This window comes from Rhea americana, unplaced genomic scaffold, assembly GCF_003343005.1.
Source record: "Rhea americana isolate MKP2758 unplaced genomic scaffold, rheAme1 scaffold_274, whole genome shotgun sequence".
Lineage (NCBI taxonomy): Eukaryota > Metazoa > Chordata > Aves > Rheiformes > Rheidae > Rhea > Rhea americana.
In genome coordinates, this window is record NW_028186395.1 from 425,346 (window position 1) to 439,938 (window position 14,593).

At 60.5% G+C, this 14,593-nt stretch overlaps 1 protein-coding gene across 2 annotated transcripts in view; it reads right to left on the reverse strand.

Moving 5' to 3' along the window:
• Positions 1-4,840: 4,840 nt before the first annotated feature.
• HIP1 (huntingtin interacting protein 1) overlaps positions 4,841-14,593 on the reverse strand; it is a 67,350-nt gene continuing 57,597 nt past the window's right edge. For both annotated transcript variants that reach the window (XM_085308388.1, XM_085308389.1), the window contains exons 12-31: positions 14,441-14,538; positions 13,670-13,742; positions 12,969-13,152; positions 12,759-12,847; positions 12,418-12,534; positions 12,188-12,289; positions 10,805-10,999; positions 10,330-10,477; positions 10,060-10,146; positions 9,741-9,848; positions 9,517-9,653; positions 9,179-9,289; positions 8,817-8,875; positions 8,443-8,536; positions 7,794-7,894; positions 7,556-7,661; positions 6,970-7,093; positions 6,664-6,725; positions 5,701-5,812; positions 4,841-5,063 (exon numbers count right to left, since the gene is read on the reverse strand). In XM_085308388.1, the coding sequence (XP_085164514.1) occupies positions 5,053-5,063; positions 5,701-5,812; positions 6,664-6,725; positions 6,970-7,093; positions 7,556-7,661; positions 7,794-7,894; positions 8,443-8,536; positions 8,817-8,875; positions 9,179-9,289; positions 9,517-9,653; positions 9,741-9,848; positions 10,060-10,146; positions 10,330-10,477; positions 10,805-10,999; positions 12,188-12,289; positions 12,418-12,534; positions 12,759-12,847; positions 12,969-13,152; positions 13,670-13,742; positions 14,441-14,538 (2,118 nt within the window). In that variant the 3' untranslated portion in view covers positions 4,841-5,052. The remainder of the gene's footprint in view (positions 5,064-5,700; positions 5,813-6,663; positions 6,726-6,969; positions 7,094-7,555; positions 7,662-7,793; positions 7,895-8,442; positions 8,537-8,816; positions 8,876-9,178; positions 9,290-9,516; positions 9,654-9,740; positions 9,849-10,059; positions 10,147-10,329; positions 10,478-10,804; positions 11,000-12,187; positions 12,290-12,417; positions 12,535-12,758; positions 12,848-12,968; positions 13,153-13,669; positions 13,743-14,440; positions 14,539-14,593) is intronic.

A 14,593-nucleotide genomic window follows, 5' to 3' on the forward strand; every position in this document is an offset into this window, starting at 1 on the left:
CATCGGAGCCCCCGGTGGCCCCGTCCCCATCCTGACCCTGTTGCAGCCTCTCTCTCTCTCCCTGCCCCGGCCCTGGTCTCCACGTCCACCCCTCCCCCATCCCCACGCCCTCCCTGGCCACGTGTGACCCTGCGCTGCGAGTGGCGGGGCCTGAGCCATGCCACAGGCACCCAAAGGTCACCCGGCCCCCGGCTGTGGAATCCACGAGCTGCCTTGCCTGGCCCTGTGCTACCGTGGCCCAGGGCGCCGCTCGGGCCGGCCCGCGTGCCTCCGGCCGCAGAGCCTGGGCACCCATCCCCAGCTGCGACCTGGGCACTGAGCCTCCCCACGCCCGACGGCTCAGGCCAGGGGGCTCTGTGTCCCTGGCTGGGCAGCAACGGTGGGGCAGGCGCCTGGCACGGGTGGCACTGCTGGAAGTGCTGGTGCCGCCRCTGCCAGCCTGCTCGGCAGGTCAGGGCAGGGGCACAAGGGCTGGGGACTTGCAGATGCTGCTCTGACTGGTGGCACTGTGGGGAGCTTTGGGGGCGGTGGGGTCTGGGGAAGCTGTGTAGCACCGCGGGGCTCTGCCCCCTGCAAGGACACGGAGCATCTGCTGGAGCCCTGGTTTGTGCTCTGCAGAGCTGGCAGAGCCAGGCCACAGCTGTGGGGAACTTGCCATATCTGTGGGGCACAGGCTGTGGCTTTGGGGATGGATCATGACTATAGGGGACAGGTCATGGCTGTGGGGACAGATTGTGGCTGTAGAGATGGGCCGTGGCTGTGGGACTGGTGGCTGCAGTAACTGGAAAAGGGCCATGTATGTGATGGACAGATCTTGGCGGTGAGGGCCGGGCCGGACCTGTTGGGGATGGGCCACAGTGGTATGGAACAGGGCATGGCTATGAGGGACAGACCATAGCTGTGGGGACAGGCCACAGCTATGGGAGTCAGGCCACGGTGCTGGGGACAGGCCACACCTGTGAGGACACATCATGGTGCTGGGGACAGGCCACTGCTGTGGGGCAAACCATGGCAGTGGAGGATAGGCCATGACTGTGGGAACAGATCACAGCTGTAGGGACGGACTGTGGGGCTGTGGATAGGCCATGGCAGTGGGGAACGGATCGTGGCTGTGGGGCACAGTTGACCGCTGGGGGATAGCCATGGCGGTAGGGTGCCAGCAACTTGTGGGGACTATTGGGGCCATGGGCCCCTGGGGCAGCAGTGAAGGGTCACAGTGGTGCTGGGGTGATGGCACCAGGCACTGCCCAAGAGCCCTGGCATGTGCCCACTCTCAACCCTTTGAGCTAGAATCGTTTTCACTCCCAAAGTGCTGGTGACACCAAGAGGAGGAGCCTGCTGGTGCTATACTCGGTCTGTCATGCAGGGCCATGGGTCTCTGCGTGGCACTATCTGCTCACTGTGGCTCAGGGACCATCACGGCAAGCGGCAGGGCCCATTGAGCGGTGCTGGACTTTGTTCTCCGTTCATGCTCCTGCACAGGGTTGATTTTCAAGTGTTTTTTGTAGCCCAAAGGTGCCTCCAGGGCCCTGCAAAGGCTTAGAGTGCCTCAGTCCTGATAGAGGTCTTGTGAGCATACAAAGAGCGTGAAGTCCTCTTGCAGCATCAAACCTAGCAGGTACTCCATTTATGACCACCATGAGCCAGAGCCATGGGTGGTATGGGGGCAGAACCGAGCTCCTATGCCTTGACTGCTCTGCATTGACCCAGTATCACAGCCCAGAGGAGGCTGGCTCTGTGTGGGAGAACATGACCTTGTAGCTCCAGAGCAGCAACATCAACAACCCACTGGGAAATGAGCGGAGGGTTGGAAGGGATGGATGAAGCCAAGGCTATTCCTTGGGATCTGAGCAGAGAAAAGGTCCTGTCCCTCTCCAAGCCCCTACTAAGGAAGGCTGGTGTCACCTTCTTCTTAAGGACTACAGGCATGTTAGAGAGTGGGGTGTCACTTGTACAAGATGCCCCAAACACAGGGGACAGAACCAGGTGGAGGGGCCGAGCTCTTTCACTGGGGACATGGGGTTGTCACCACCAGAATGCTACCCAGATAATGTTGGTAACATCTTCCAGAATTACTTTCTTTGGGCTGAGCACACATGGCATTAGTGCAGACACCAGCACCAAGCTTGGCACAACCATGGAGTGCCCTGCACCTGCACTAGAGCCTCTGGGGACATGGGGGATCGCCACCAGCTAATGACCATTAGCACCACCAGGGAATGGGTTGGCTTACGCGTGCCAACTGGCAGCACAGCTTCCAACCTCCAAAAAACCTCCAAAGCTAGCAAACCTGGGCTGAAGTCTTTATTTAAAAATTGAAAACACACAACATACTATACAATGAAAAAAACCTGCATTGGAAACCAGCCGTGCCCATTACCCTCCGCGAGCCAGACGCCAGATAAGAGCTGTCTGGTGCTGCGGGAACTGCTTGCATTGAGGTTCCTTCACCCCAACATTTGGGAAAGTTACAAAAAGAAAGACGAGGAAAAGTCATTTCAATTGGAGAGCGGTATCGCATTTCACCAAGATTYGGCTGAATCCCTCCATCCCTTCCCTCCAGCCATCCCGGGGGCCCAGCCCAGCTTGGACACAGCCTGGAAACCTGAGGTAGTTGGGGGTTACCTGCACAGGTGAGACCCCAGAAAGAGGTGGGCAGGGTTTTCAGGACCACCCAAGTCTCCTTGTGTCCTGCAAGGGGATTGTTCATATTGCTTTTGGAGATGCTGGGAGGCCAGAGTTGCCTTCGCTCTGGTCCTGCATGGGCTCTGGTGGGCTGGCATGCTGGGATGCGGAGCCCGCACAGCTCCGGGTTTGGGAAGTGGCGTATGTGCTATGGCTACACTGGGACTTGGGGGCAGTGAAAGCCCAGGGTAGGAAGCCCTGTGTTGCCTCAAGAGGTGGTGAAGGGTCCCCAGGCCAGGTGGAGGTACAGGGCAYGCAGTTTGGCAGTAGCTGCTGTGGAGAGATTCAGGGCTGGCTGTAGGATGCAGCAGGTGCTGGGTGTGCTGGCCCAGAGAGGACATGCTGGGATGGCTGGGCAGAGGGAGGCAGGTGGACCCCACCAGTATTAGTGCCAGGCAGCAAAGAGGGCTGGCCCGGCTGACAGATGTTGCCGGGAAGGACACAGCACTTCTGAGAGGTAGCACCTCCACCCYGAGCCCGGCACTCCCAGGTGGTCGGGGCTGAGACTGCCCAGTCCCCTCCAGGAAGCCCGTTCAGTCCTTGGACAGGCTGTGCCAACTACTGTCACCACCTCCTAAAGAGAGAAGGGCCAAATCCTGCATGCCCAACACCCACTCAGGATCCAGTCCTGCTGCCTCAACCTCTAGAACCAGGAGCTTTCCAAAGCAGGCTCAGGGAGCAGGCCGGCAGCGATGCTGTTGAGCKGAGACCAGAGAGCCTTGACCGCCCAGAGGGGGCTGGACGTGCTTTCTGGCTCGGCTGCGGGCCCATCCTGGCCAAAGAGCCTCGGCACTGGCAGGATGGGGGCAGGTGAGCAGAGGGCAGCTGCCTGGGGCAATATTGGTGGTGCATATCGCTGAGCACTGGTCTGACACCACCGTCCCCACAGCGGGGACTCTCCAGGGCAAAGGCAACCCTGCAGCAAGATGAGCCAGGAGGCCCGCAGGGGTRGGAGCTGCCAGACATCTCCTGGCCCTCGGTGTCCCCTGCTCCAAGGCACAAAGGTTCCCCAGCCTGGGCTGTACATCTGGCACCTGCCCTGGCAGCTGCCTCCGCCCCGGGAACRGTGCGCAGCGCCTGGGGTGCTGGGGATGTGAGCACTGCTGCACCTCCATGCACCCAAGGCGGTGGCAAGGACATGGGGAGACCCCGACCCCTCTGCGCTGCTGCCCCATAGCCACTCCATGCCTCTGGGAGCTGCTGGCCTGCAGCTTGCACAGTGGCTCCAGCAGTAGGTAGCTTGGGAGTGGATGTTGCCCAAGCGTGAGCCAAGCACCTTGTAGAGTGGTTTATTGCTGGCATTAACACAGTGATCTGTTAGGGCAAGACAGCACAGGGCAACGCTGCTCGAGGACCCCCGGGACACCCACTCCGGGCCAGCTGGTCCCGCTCTTCCACTCCAAGCATTGCTCCTGAGAGGGCACTTTGGGGACAAGGGACCAGGAGCTCATCACAGCCTTTCTTCTGCTGCTGACCCAAGTCCTTCCTCATTGCTGGCCGTTTCCAGCCTGGCCATGGCCTTCCAGCACTTGGAGCCATGGGCTGGGCCAGCTAATAAGGACTTGTCGCAGCCACCCACTGGTCCTGCAAGCTCTGCAGGCAGTGGGCTCACAGGAGGCAGTAGTTCCTGCCGGCTGGGGCTTAGCCTCCCAGGCTACTGGAGATCATCTGCTGTGTGTGAATGAGCTCCTGACCCCGCAGCCACACAGGATTCTGGCTCCTAGAGCAGCCAAAGGCACTCGTAGTGCCCCCACTGGGAGGCTCACACCTCCCCACCCTGACTCTGCCGCTCCCAGCAGCCGAGCGGGAGGGGAGGCTGTGTAGGGCCAGGGGAACACGCGTAGCACCAAGCCCAGAGATGGCCCAGCAGCACCAGGAGAGCCGGTTCTTGACCCTGCTGCATCTCCACGCCGCTGGGCCCATGGCCCTTTGCACCATGGCAGGCTCCTGCTGGGTATTTGCGCTGAGCCAGTTAACGCGTTAAGGCTGGAGAAGCGGCAAGAGGCAAAGGAAACCCTAATGCTCTCAGTCAGCCGGACCTGGGCCAAACAGTTCAGAGAATCTGTGCAAAAAATGAAACTAAAGGGTTAGAGACCACCCCAGAGACCCCCAAGCAGCTCTAATAAATACACGTGCAGTCTGCAGCTGGCGTGAGGCAGGGCGGCTGGGGAGCCCTTGCTCCTGGCCCCGGGCGACGCGGTTCTCGGTCCTCCGGCGCTGGAGGCGGCTCTTGGGGGAACGCAGAGGACGTGTGCTTCGGGGCGGATTTTGCACCAGTTTGCTGTGAATCTTTTGAAAGGGCTGCTCCAAGCTGGGTCCCAGTCAACCAAAGGGGCGGTGGTGGATGGCTGCTTCCGGCACAGGGAGCTAGTCTGCGGCTGGAGAGAGGAGGGACGGTGAGCGGGCACAGAGCAACACGACCCCTCGAGGATCCCTCTGCTACCCCTGGGGCCCTCAGGGCTTCGTGCTGTGGCTCAAGGGCAGCAGAGCCCTGGCAGCGCATGGGGGTCTGCTGCCAGCAGAGTCCTGGGGCTGAGCTACAACACGTGCAGGAGGACCCAGAGGAGTCCTGGGTCCCACTGAGGCCTCCTCCCAGTGAGGCTTCTGGGAGAGATGGCAGTGGGGGTGGATGTGGGACGGGTTTTTAATAGCTGTCCACAGGCTCCCGCACACACCAGAGTCCCTACGGGACTTCGGCTACCTGTGCTGATGTCCCCAGGCTCCTAGAGCTCTGCTTGCGAGACCCATGCCCGCTAAGAACCTGCCTTCATTTGCTGCCAGGCCTTGGCAGAGGTGACAGCGCAGAACCAGGGCTCCTTGCCTGCCCCGCTCCTTCCCAGAAGGAGCGGGATGGACAGGACAAAGCGGATACAGTCGGAATGGCTGCTGCCTGGCTCCCGCGGCCGTTGGTGCAGTCGGTGGTGGCCCGCTCGGACTGGCACTCAGCGCACCCCAGGCTGCGGGCTTGCKGCGAGCTTCCTGCGGTGCCCAACCTCCTGCCTGCAGGCTGCTTACCATCCTCCTCCCAGCCCTCTGCCACTCCGGCCAGCTCGTAATGCTTCTTGCGGAGCTCCCCCAGCTTCTGCCGCTCTTTCTGCAGCTGGTTTTCCAGCTCCAACACACGCACCTGAAGGACAAAGCACACTGCTACTGCCCTACTGTGTCCCAGGGCACTGGCCACTGCCGGCAGCACAGCTGGCTTGGCCACCCGTGCGCTCCAGGGCTTCCTGCCACAACCCGGCTCCCCAAAACTAGCTGTGCCTGTGCACAGTGATGTGCCAGCATGTGCTCCTTACACCTGCAGCCTTCCTGATACTAAACCCAAAGTTTCCCCCAATGCACATCCAATTAATGCTCTAATGGCAGATGGTCCTGGAGAAGGGACAGAACACAAATGTGTGCAAGGCTGGGTGCTGTCTGAGCAGGGAAGTGACAGTCAAGTTGGAAATGCTTGGGGATCCCAAGGATGGGACAAGAAAGGAGCCATCAGGGCTGCCCGGTGCTAAAGGGAGGCAGGTGCTGTGGGGCAGCACGACGGGGAAGGCACAAGAGGGAGGCCAGAACTGAGCTAGGCTACTGCACYGCAAGGGGGACAGCAGCTCCAACAGGCAGCACTTGGAGAACCACTGCACACAGCTTCTGGGCAAGCCCAGGCCCCAGCTAGGATTTTGCCCTTGCTCCTTGTGCTTTCCAGACGCGAYAGCGGTACCCTGGAGGCCAGGCATGCTCCATGCCCATGTGGTCTGCATGGCCAGCAGATGAGCAACACAGGCCACAGTGCCCCCAACCACTGCGTTTAGGGCAGAGATCCCCCATGGGCATGCAGAGCTCCCCTTCCTCAGGRAAGGGTGGCAATGTCAGCCCCCAGCCCTCACGCTACCTCTCCCCGCCACACTCTGCCTGGGGACTCTCTCAATARCCCAAACATGCCAGAAACAACAGCACGTGGGTATCCAAAAGCACAGAGAAACCTCCTACCTGAGAGTCCATTTCTTGACGCTTGATCTGGGTTAGTGTCATGCTGGAGAAGTCCATACTGTCTGCAGGGAAAGAAGACACACCCTCCCCATGAGGSTTTATGCCCAGCTTGGCGTCCCCTCCCCAGCTTCACCATCTCCCAGGTACTGGACTGAGTTCATGGCCAGTGGGAACGTGGACAGAGAGTGGCAGCCGCGGGCAGAGATCACCACACAGGTGGAGATGGCCAGCTGAACACAGCACAAAGAACAGGGACCTTCGCACAGGTCCATGCTCCAGGAAAGGGCTCCTGGGCCCCGTGCTTACCTTTCTCCTCAATTTGCGACTTCCCTGATTTGGTGGAGGCCACCACGCCAGCCGTGGCTTGGTTAACACCCCTAGAGGCTTGTTGGAGCTTGGACAGGTTGGCGCTATCTTTGTCTGCTTTCACCTGCCAGGGCGGAGAGAAGGGATGTGCTTGCTCTCCAGGAGTTACACCGAGCAAGGGAGAGGACCTATCAAGCCAGCTTGTAGCTCTGCTGTGCCTTCACATTGCCCTGGCCCTGGCCAGCCCTTCTGGGAGCCCCCAAGCCATGGCCAGAAGAGCAGCATGTGTGTTCCTCCAGGCAATACTGGCGAACAGAGGGATGCCCTGCTCCTGTCTGAGGCTGGAGCTGCTGCATCTCCTCAGGCAAGACATGGGCAGCACCACACCTGCAAYGAGCTTGCAGGGCTGGGGATCAGTCTCCACTGTGGCACTGGGCTCAGCTGCCTTTCTGCAAGGAAGTGGTCGTGCAGCTGGTGGTACTTGGTGGAGCAGCCAAGCCATGTGAACAGCCACCCCCAGCCAGGGGCAGCAGAGAGGGGAACCTCCTGGGGTGCATTTGCATTGGGCACTGTGCAGGGCTCCTACCTTGGAAGCTGCCACCAGTTGTGCGGTGCTGGCTGCGATCTCATGGGAACACACCATGAGCTCTTCGAATTTTCCCTTCCCTTGCACCACCAGGTCAGCAGCATCACTATGGGAGGGCAGAGAGAGAGGCTGGGGCTTCCTTCAARCAGGTCCCATCCAGCTGTGGACTCACATGCCCCCTGCCATTGCCAGGGAGGGCAGGACCCTGACATACTCCACCAGTCATGGTGGCACTTACACCATGACAGTTGCTCCCCAACCCACGGCCTTTGATGCGGAAATGAGACCCTCTGTCCAGCGGGAATTCTTGGCGTAAAACTCCTTGGGGGATGCTGCGCCCTGTGGATTAGCAAAGGAGAAAGATGCATATTCATGTGCCAGAGGAAGGGGGACCACCAAGTGCCACCACCCCAGAGGTGCGCTAGCTGGGGCAACAGGGTCCCAAACCTCTGCTCTTAGGGAGATGGAGCAGTTCAGGAGGTATTTTAGGACATATGTGGCAAGCTGGGTAGACATCCAAGCCCTGGATATCATGGGCTCCCCTGAACAGTATGAGGGGCTGTAGGAAGGGTGCTCAAACCCTTCAGGGCACACAACAGAGGTCAGCAAGCTCTGCAGTGTGCCTGGTGCTGCCAGACAGAAGACCCTGAGCCCCAGGCTGGAAATCCTGGCAGTAAGCGTTGATCTAGCGAGCTGTTCTCGCTGGCAGCCTGGGCCTTTGCCTTCCTGAGATGGGCCAGAGCGTGGAGCAGCATGGCTGCAGGAGGCCCATGGCTCAGATGGGGATGCCAGGCTGGGCAGGCATGCAGGAGGTCAGGGCTTCAGTCSCTGGTGATTGGGGTCCTGGCAGAGGGCTCGCCTCCCTGCCCATAGCTGGGCCTGCTCACCCGTCCACTCTCCACGATCTCTCTCTGGAGGTCCTTGGATGACAGAACCAGCACTTGGATGGCCTGCATAAGACCTGTGCAGGACCCCAGGATCCTGCGAGACAAAATCAGTTGAGCTGTAGGGATGGAGCCATGCCACAGCCACAYGTTCAAAATCTCACAGCAGCCGTAGAGCAGGGAGGCAAGCAAGAAGACCCCAGCATCTTGGGGTAAATGCTCTCTCGGCCAGTGCCAAGGGCAGTGGGAGAGCAGGCCTGGTTGACTTGTCTCCCAGGGTCACTTCACTCCCTGAATCCTTCCTCCTCCTTCTCTCTCAGTGCCCCTCTAAACCAGTGTCTTAAACTATGATCTGTGGGGCCCCAGCCATCGCTTACCTCTCATTCACCTCCAGTTTGACACCAGTGTCATCAGCCCGGGCTTTGCTCAGCATCTCCTGACACAGGGGGAAAAAGCCACTGTGAGCCACGCGCACTGCCAAGGGGCTCCCTCCCATGCCCATTGCTGCCCCCAGCACCATTCGGACAGGCAGCACATCCCAGCTGGATGCTGGCCCACTGCCAGCCCAGCTCTGGCTCCTGTTTTGCCAGCAGGTAGGACTGGTGCTCAGACCATGGCGACTCTCTGAGATTTCGGGCTTTTACCTGCCTGTGACATCCCCAGCCAGCCTCGGGAACAGCCAGCGTGGGCTTGGGGCTCGCAGCTACCCTGCAGGGCAGCCCAGGCAGGGCCAGCTCACCTCAATCCTGGCGGCTGCAGTTTCTATGGCTGCCGAAGTAGCCGCCATCTCCTTGTCCACCAGATCGCCCAGCTCCTCCTGCTTGACATCCAGCCCTTTGGGTCGCAGCGCCTGGGGCCAGGACACAAGGGAGTGTCCGGAGGCAGCAGAGCACCAGTGCAACCCCTTCTGCCGGTGCCCGCCAGCCCCGGGGGGACGGGGCACACGAGACAGGCTGCTGTCCCCGATGTCCTGATCCTCCTTCCCCCGGCCTGTCGYGCTCGGGAGCCCGCCAAGACCTCTGGTGCCCGCCCAGAGGTGATGCCCCTGCGGTGCGCGGCCCGGCTCGGYGCACCCACCTCCCCGATGGCGCTGATGCGGCTGAGGCAGTTCCTCACTGGCGTGCAGTCAGCGCCCTCCAGGGTGCCCGGCTCTCTCAGGGCACCGAGGTAGCTCATGGCCTCGCTCCCGCACTGCTTGCAGGCCTCCAGCAGACCTGGCCGGACGGCAGGAGAGGCTGAGGGAGCTGTGTGCGGGGCAGGAGCGCCCGGCCCCCTGCCCTCGCCAGCCCCGCGGCACTCACGGTCAGCGGGCTCCATGGGGGCCATGTGGGAGGTAGCGCTGCCTTGCAAGATGGTGTCACTGATGAGGTGGGCGAAGAGGGCCACGCAGGGCAGCAGGCTGCTCATGTCTGCGGCAGCAGAGAGGGCACGCGGCTCCGTTAAAAGCCGGCACTGCCCACCTGGGCTCGCGAGCCAGACCGTGCCCTGAGCTGGAATGAGGATGGGGTGAACCCATTCGGGAAGCCCCACGGCCTCACACCCCACCGCGTGCTGGAGATGCCCCTTCCACCTGGTCCGAGCCGCTTGCCTGAGCCCGCGGTGGGGCTGCCCGGCTCTCACCTGTGCGATTGGAAAGGTATTTGCTTTGTGCATCCTGAAGCCTCTCTATGCAGTCAGAGGCTGCCAACGTCCTGGACAGGAGGTAATCTGCAGGCACACAAGAGATGGGACTCCAAGACTCTGGGCACCCCTGCGCCCAGCACAGCCCCGTTGCACGGCCAGGCTGTCCTGCCCATGCTGTGACTGCCTGCAGGCAGCGTGCTGCTGGCCACGAGGCCCAGGCAACTGCGCTCCCCAGCCAGCTGGGTGCTGGAGAAAATCGGAACTCACCTGCTGAGCTTGTGCAGCTGATGTGAGCAGGGTCTTCGAGGCGGCTGAGAGAGTCCTGCACCATCTGCTCTGCCTCCTGTGTGGTGCCCTGCAGCAGGGCAAACTGCTCCTGGCTGAGGCGCTGCTGGAGGGCCTGCTCCACGTTCTCCTGCGGAGCCAGTGTAGGGATCAGGGTCCTTACTGCCCCAGCTGTTTAGTGCAATCCCCTGATGCCCCACTGCAGCCCCCAGTGCTCATTGATTGCCAAAGACCTGCAATGGGTCTCAGCACAAACCAAGGCGTTGCATTGCTCTACTCCAACCCAAGCAGCCAGCTGAGCAGGACTCAAATGGCCATGTGCCATGGAGTGCAGCTCCTTGTGCAGCTCCTCTTGGCATGGCCGGAGCAGCCCTTGGGCTCCAGCATGCTGCTGGGATGCTGAGCAATGCCAGGATGCCCCAGTGTTGATGCTGGCCAACATGCCATGACAGGGTACCTTGTCTTTAAGCTGGGTCTGCAGTGTCTCCAGCATTTTTTTGCTGCTCTCCTTCTCGCTGCTGAGCGTATCCTGCAGCTGCTGAAGCTCAGCCCGCAGGGCAGCCATCTCCTCACTGTGCTGCTCTGCTGCTTGGCTCAGGCTGTCCCTCTCCTGCTCCAGGCCTGCTATTCTGGTGCTCTGCTCCACTCCCAGCTGGATGGGAACAAAACAGGTATCAAAGTTTTGCTGATGACGTGGCGGAGAAAAGATAAGCCCCTGCATTTGGGGTTTATCTGGAGCTCATAGCTCGTTCCAGGCCAAAACCCAACCTGCCCCTACCATCCCTGCTTGGTGTGTTGCAGCCCTACATCCACTGTGTCTAGGCAGCAACCTCGCAGGACATGATCGCCTTGCGTGGGACCAGTTGAGGCTCCCTGGAGTTGCCATTTTGCTTTTATTGACTGATGACTGTCATCACCCTGACATGAGAGTGCAGCTAGTGTGGATGAAGGGTGCTGGCTGCCAGCTCTGGAGCCAGCTCTGCCCTGAGCGTGTCCTGCTGCAGCCTGTCTGCCCCTGGGGAAGGACAGCTCCTGCCAGTTCCTGACACACCAACCTCTGTAACGAACCTGGAAAAAGCCCTGCAGCCCCACACAGCGAAGGACTACGTCTTCATGGGCTTGGCAGAGCCTCTGGCACAGCTATCAGCCCATAAAGAAACTTATAACACGAGGCACATGTTGCCTGCCAGTTTTACAGCAGGGCACAGCCACCCTATCCGACTCCTGCCTTTTCCCACCGAGGATTTCATTCAGTGATTCCTGCCTTGCTCAAATGAGAGTAAATCTTTCAGCCTTTCCCTCAGGAAGGGCAGTTTTACAGCACAGATACGGTGGTGATAGATGCCTGATTTCTGCCTGGCTGCTGGGTCCGAGGCAGGCTGGGGGGAGGCAGGCAGCTCCTCAGACTACCTGCACCAAACCACAGTGCTGCTAGCCCCAACAGCTTCCCGAGTCCCATCCCCACTGCTCTCAGCAGCTGGGTGATTTGCTACAGCTGCAGAAAGCTGCTTTGTGCTCTCTCACATCCATGAGTGTTAAACCCCACGGTGCTGATCGCTAAAACCATGTGGATCTGGAAACGACAGAGAAAGTAAGCAGCTTATCGAGCTGACGGCATCTCGACGGGTTACGCTTTGTCTTATCCTACTACCACAATGGCCACCCCCTGGTCTGGGCTTTCTGAGCAGGGCTGGATACCCCGAGGCCCACCGGAGAGCGACCAGCGCGTGCCCAGGTGATGTGCCAGGATGGCTGAGGAGGCAGCAGGAGGACGGCGGGCCCAGCACCAGGCAGCGGCAGCACCGCTGCAGCCCGAGGGGCTGAGAGGAAGCGCTCTCACCTGTGTGCTGGACTCCAGCGTGCCCTGAAGGGCCTGCAACTCCTGCTTGCTGGCTGCCAGCTCCCGCTTTAACGTTTCCAAGACTTCCGTTTGCTCCTGAGACTGCAAGCAGAAGAAAGGGGCCCTGAGTCCACACCCTGAAGGGGTGCTGGCCTCAGCCCCGTCCCTGCTGTGGCCCCCTGTCCCGTCCCTACTGGGACCTCTTCTCTCTGCTCTGGGCCCCGACTCACCTTCCTCTGGGCCTGCTCGCTCACCCGCTGGAAGGAGTCCTCCAACTCCTTCTTCTCCCGCTCCACATCGCCTTGAGCCTGTCTCGCCACTGTCACCTGCTTGGTGACCTCCGCGTTCTAAGGACAGAGCGTTGGAGAGCTCAACAGCTGCCCGACTTGCCCTCCCATCCTGCCCCAGCCAGCACCACCCTCCCAGCGCTGGCCCAAGTTTGCTCTTGGGGCAAAATCCAGGTGCTCCCACTCAGGCAGAGCAGCCGGGAAAAGCTCTGGAGAGCATTTGCGCAGGGCATCGCCCCGCGGTGGCCCATAGGAGATGGCTGCCGGGCCATCGAGGAGCCTACCTTCCGCAGCAGGTCAGCATGGTTCTGCACCAGCTCRCTGTACTTCTCCTTCAGCTTAGTGTATCGCTGCTCGTTCGCCTGTGCCTTCCCTGCCACACACACACACACACGCACGTGCGTGTGCAGCAAGGTGAGTGCCTGGTGGCATGCTGGCGGCCAATCCCCCCACCCCAGCAGCCCCGTCTCGCTGGGCCAGGCCCCTGTCCTCACTTTCGATCTCCGTCAGGCTCCTCTGGGCTTTCTCGGTGTCCTCCCGCCGCTTCTTCAGCTCCTCCAGCTCAGCGCGCAGGAACTCGCTCTCATCCAAGGCCTGCTGCTTGAGGTGCTGCTGCTCGGCCAGCTCGGCCTCCAGCTCGCTGATGCGCCCGCGCAGCTGCAGCGCCCGCCGCTCGCTCTGTGGGGACGGCAGGCTGGGCAGGCGCCAGGAGCTGGCAGCACCCTGGGGCTCTTGGGGGGGACTTGGGGACACAGCAGCCGAAGCATCAGCTGCGGTGGGTTAAAGTGGCCCTGGGAGCGAGTCACCTTCCTTCCTGGGTGCTTCAGCCCTGTAGGGGCTGCCTGCTGTGGCCGGAGGGCCCCTTGCCCATGGGCACCCGAGAACTGTGACCCAGRACACCTACAGACTCCTCGTTCCTTTGGGGATGGCTCCCCAGAACCCAAAACCCAGGGCAGCAACGGGCAGGGCAGACACATGGACGTGGTCAAAGCCTGGGACGGCAGCTCTCAGAGGCACAGTAACCCCTCCGGGCAGCTTGGACACTGCCAACTGTGAGGGTCTGTCGCCCCACACTGGCCCTGTTCACAGCATGAGCTTCCAGGCCTCATCCTGCCCTGGGATCGCCGGGGCCCGTTCACCTCCAGTGCTGCAGAGAGCAACGCCCCAGCTGTGTTGCGGATGGTTATAAACTCACCTCAGCCTTGAAGTTTTCCAGTTCTTCCTTCAAGGCTCCAATCTCCCTGTAAAGCTGTTCAATTAACCGATCCCTGGGAAGGAGAGAGACATCAGAAACCTCCTCCATACTACCAACCACCAGCACGGAGGTGCAGAGTTGAGGAGAGAATAACACTGCAGTGTCGCCACGTCCRCTGGGGGTGGCTGAGCCAAGCCCCGTGTGCCTTTTCCCCAAAGACAACTGCGGCTTGGGGACAAGCACCGAAGACTATTGGGATCCTTCAAAGCTTTTTGCATACAAAAATTGCCAGCTACCTTAGAAAGGGGATGGGGATGTGACAAAGATACATTGTGCTTTGGCCCCTCTTCCCCACAACAGAAGAGCAAGAGACACATACAGAGATCCTGGGATTGGTTTGAACCTGACCATGGGGTCTCTAAGATGGTCCGATGGTGCCTACCAGCACAGTGGACAGGTACCTTGGGAGAGGACTGCTTTCCTTTTCCATGAGGGCTGGGAGTGTGCAGCAGCCACCCCATGGCGGACTTGCRTGCATCTGCTCCTGCTGTGCAATACAGAGCTCCCGATCCACTCCGGACCATTTCTACCACCCATGGTATTGCAGAGCCCCAGGATTGGGCTCATGGCTCAAGGATGCTCTCCGGAGCGGTCCCCAGATAAACTGTCCCCTGGGAGGGAGACCCAGGCCTCGGCATGCAGGAAGAATGCTCAAGCATGATGCCCTGCTCGGAGAGGAGAAGCTGTGGAGCTTCCGCAGGGAGAACTCACTTGTCATCCTTGTTCATCCCATTCTGACTGTTGAAGTTGAAAGGATCGTTGCTGAAAGAACTGCCGAAGATGTCATCAAACTTATTGTCAAATAGACTCTGAGGGGAGAGAAATGCAGAGCCAGTGAGTCAACCCAAACCTGCCTGAGGCACC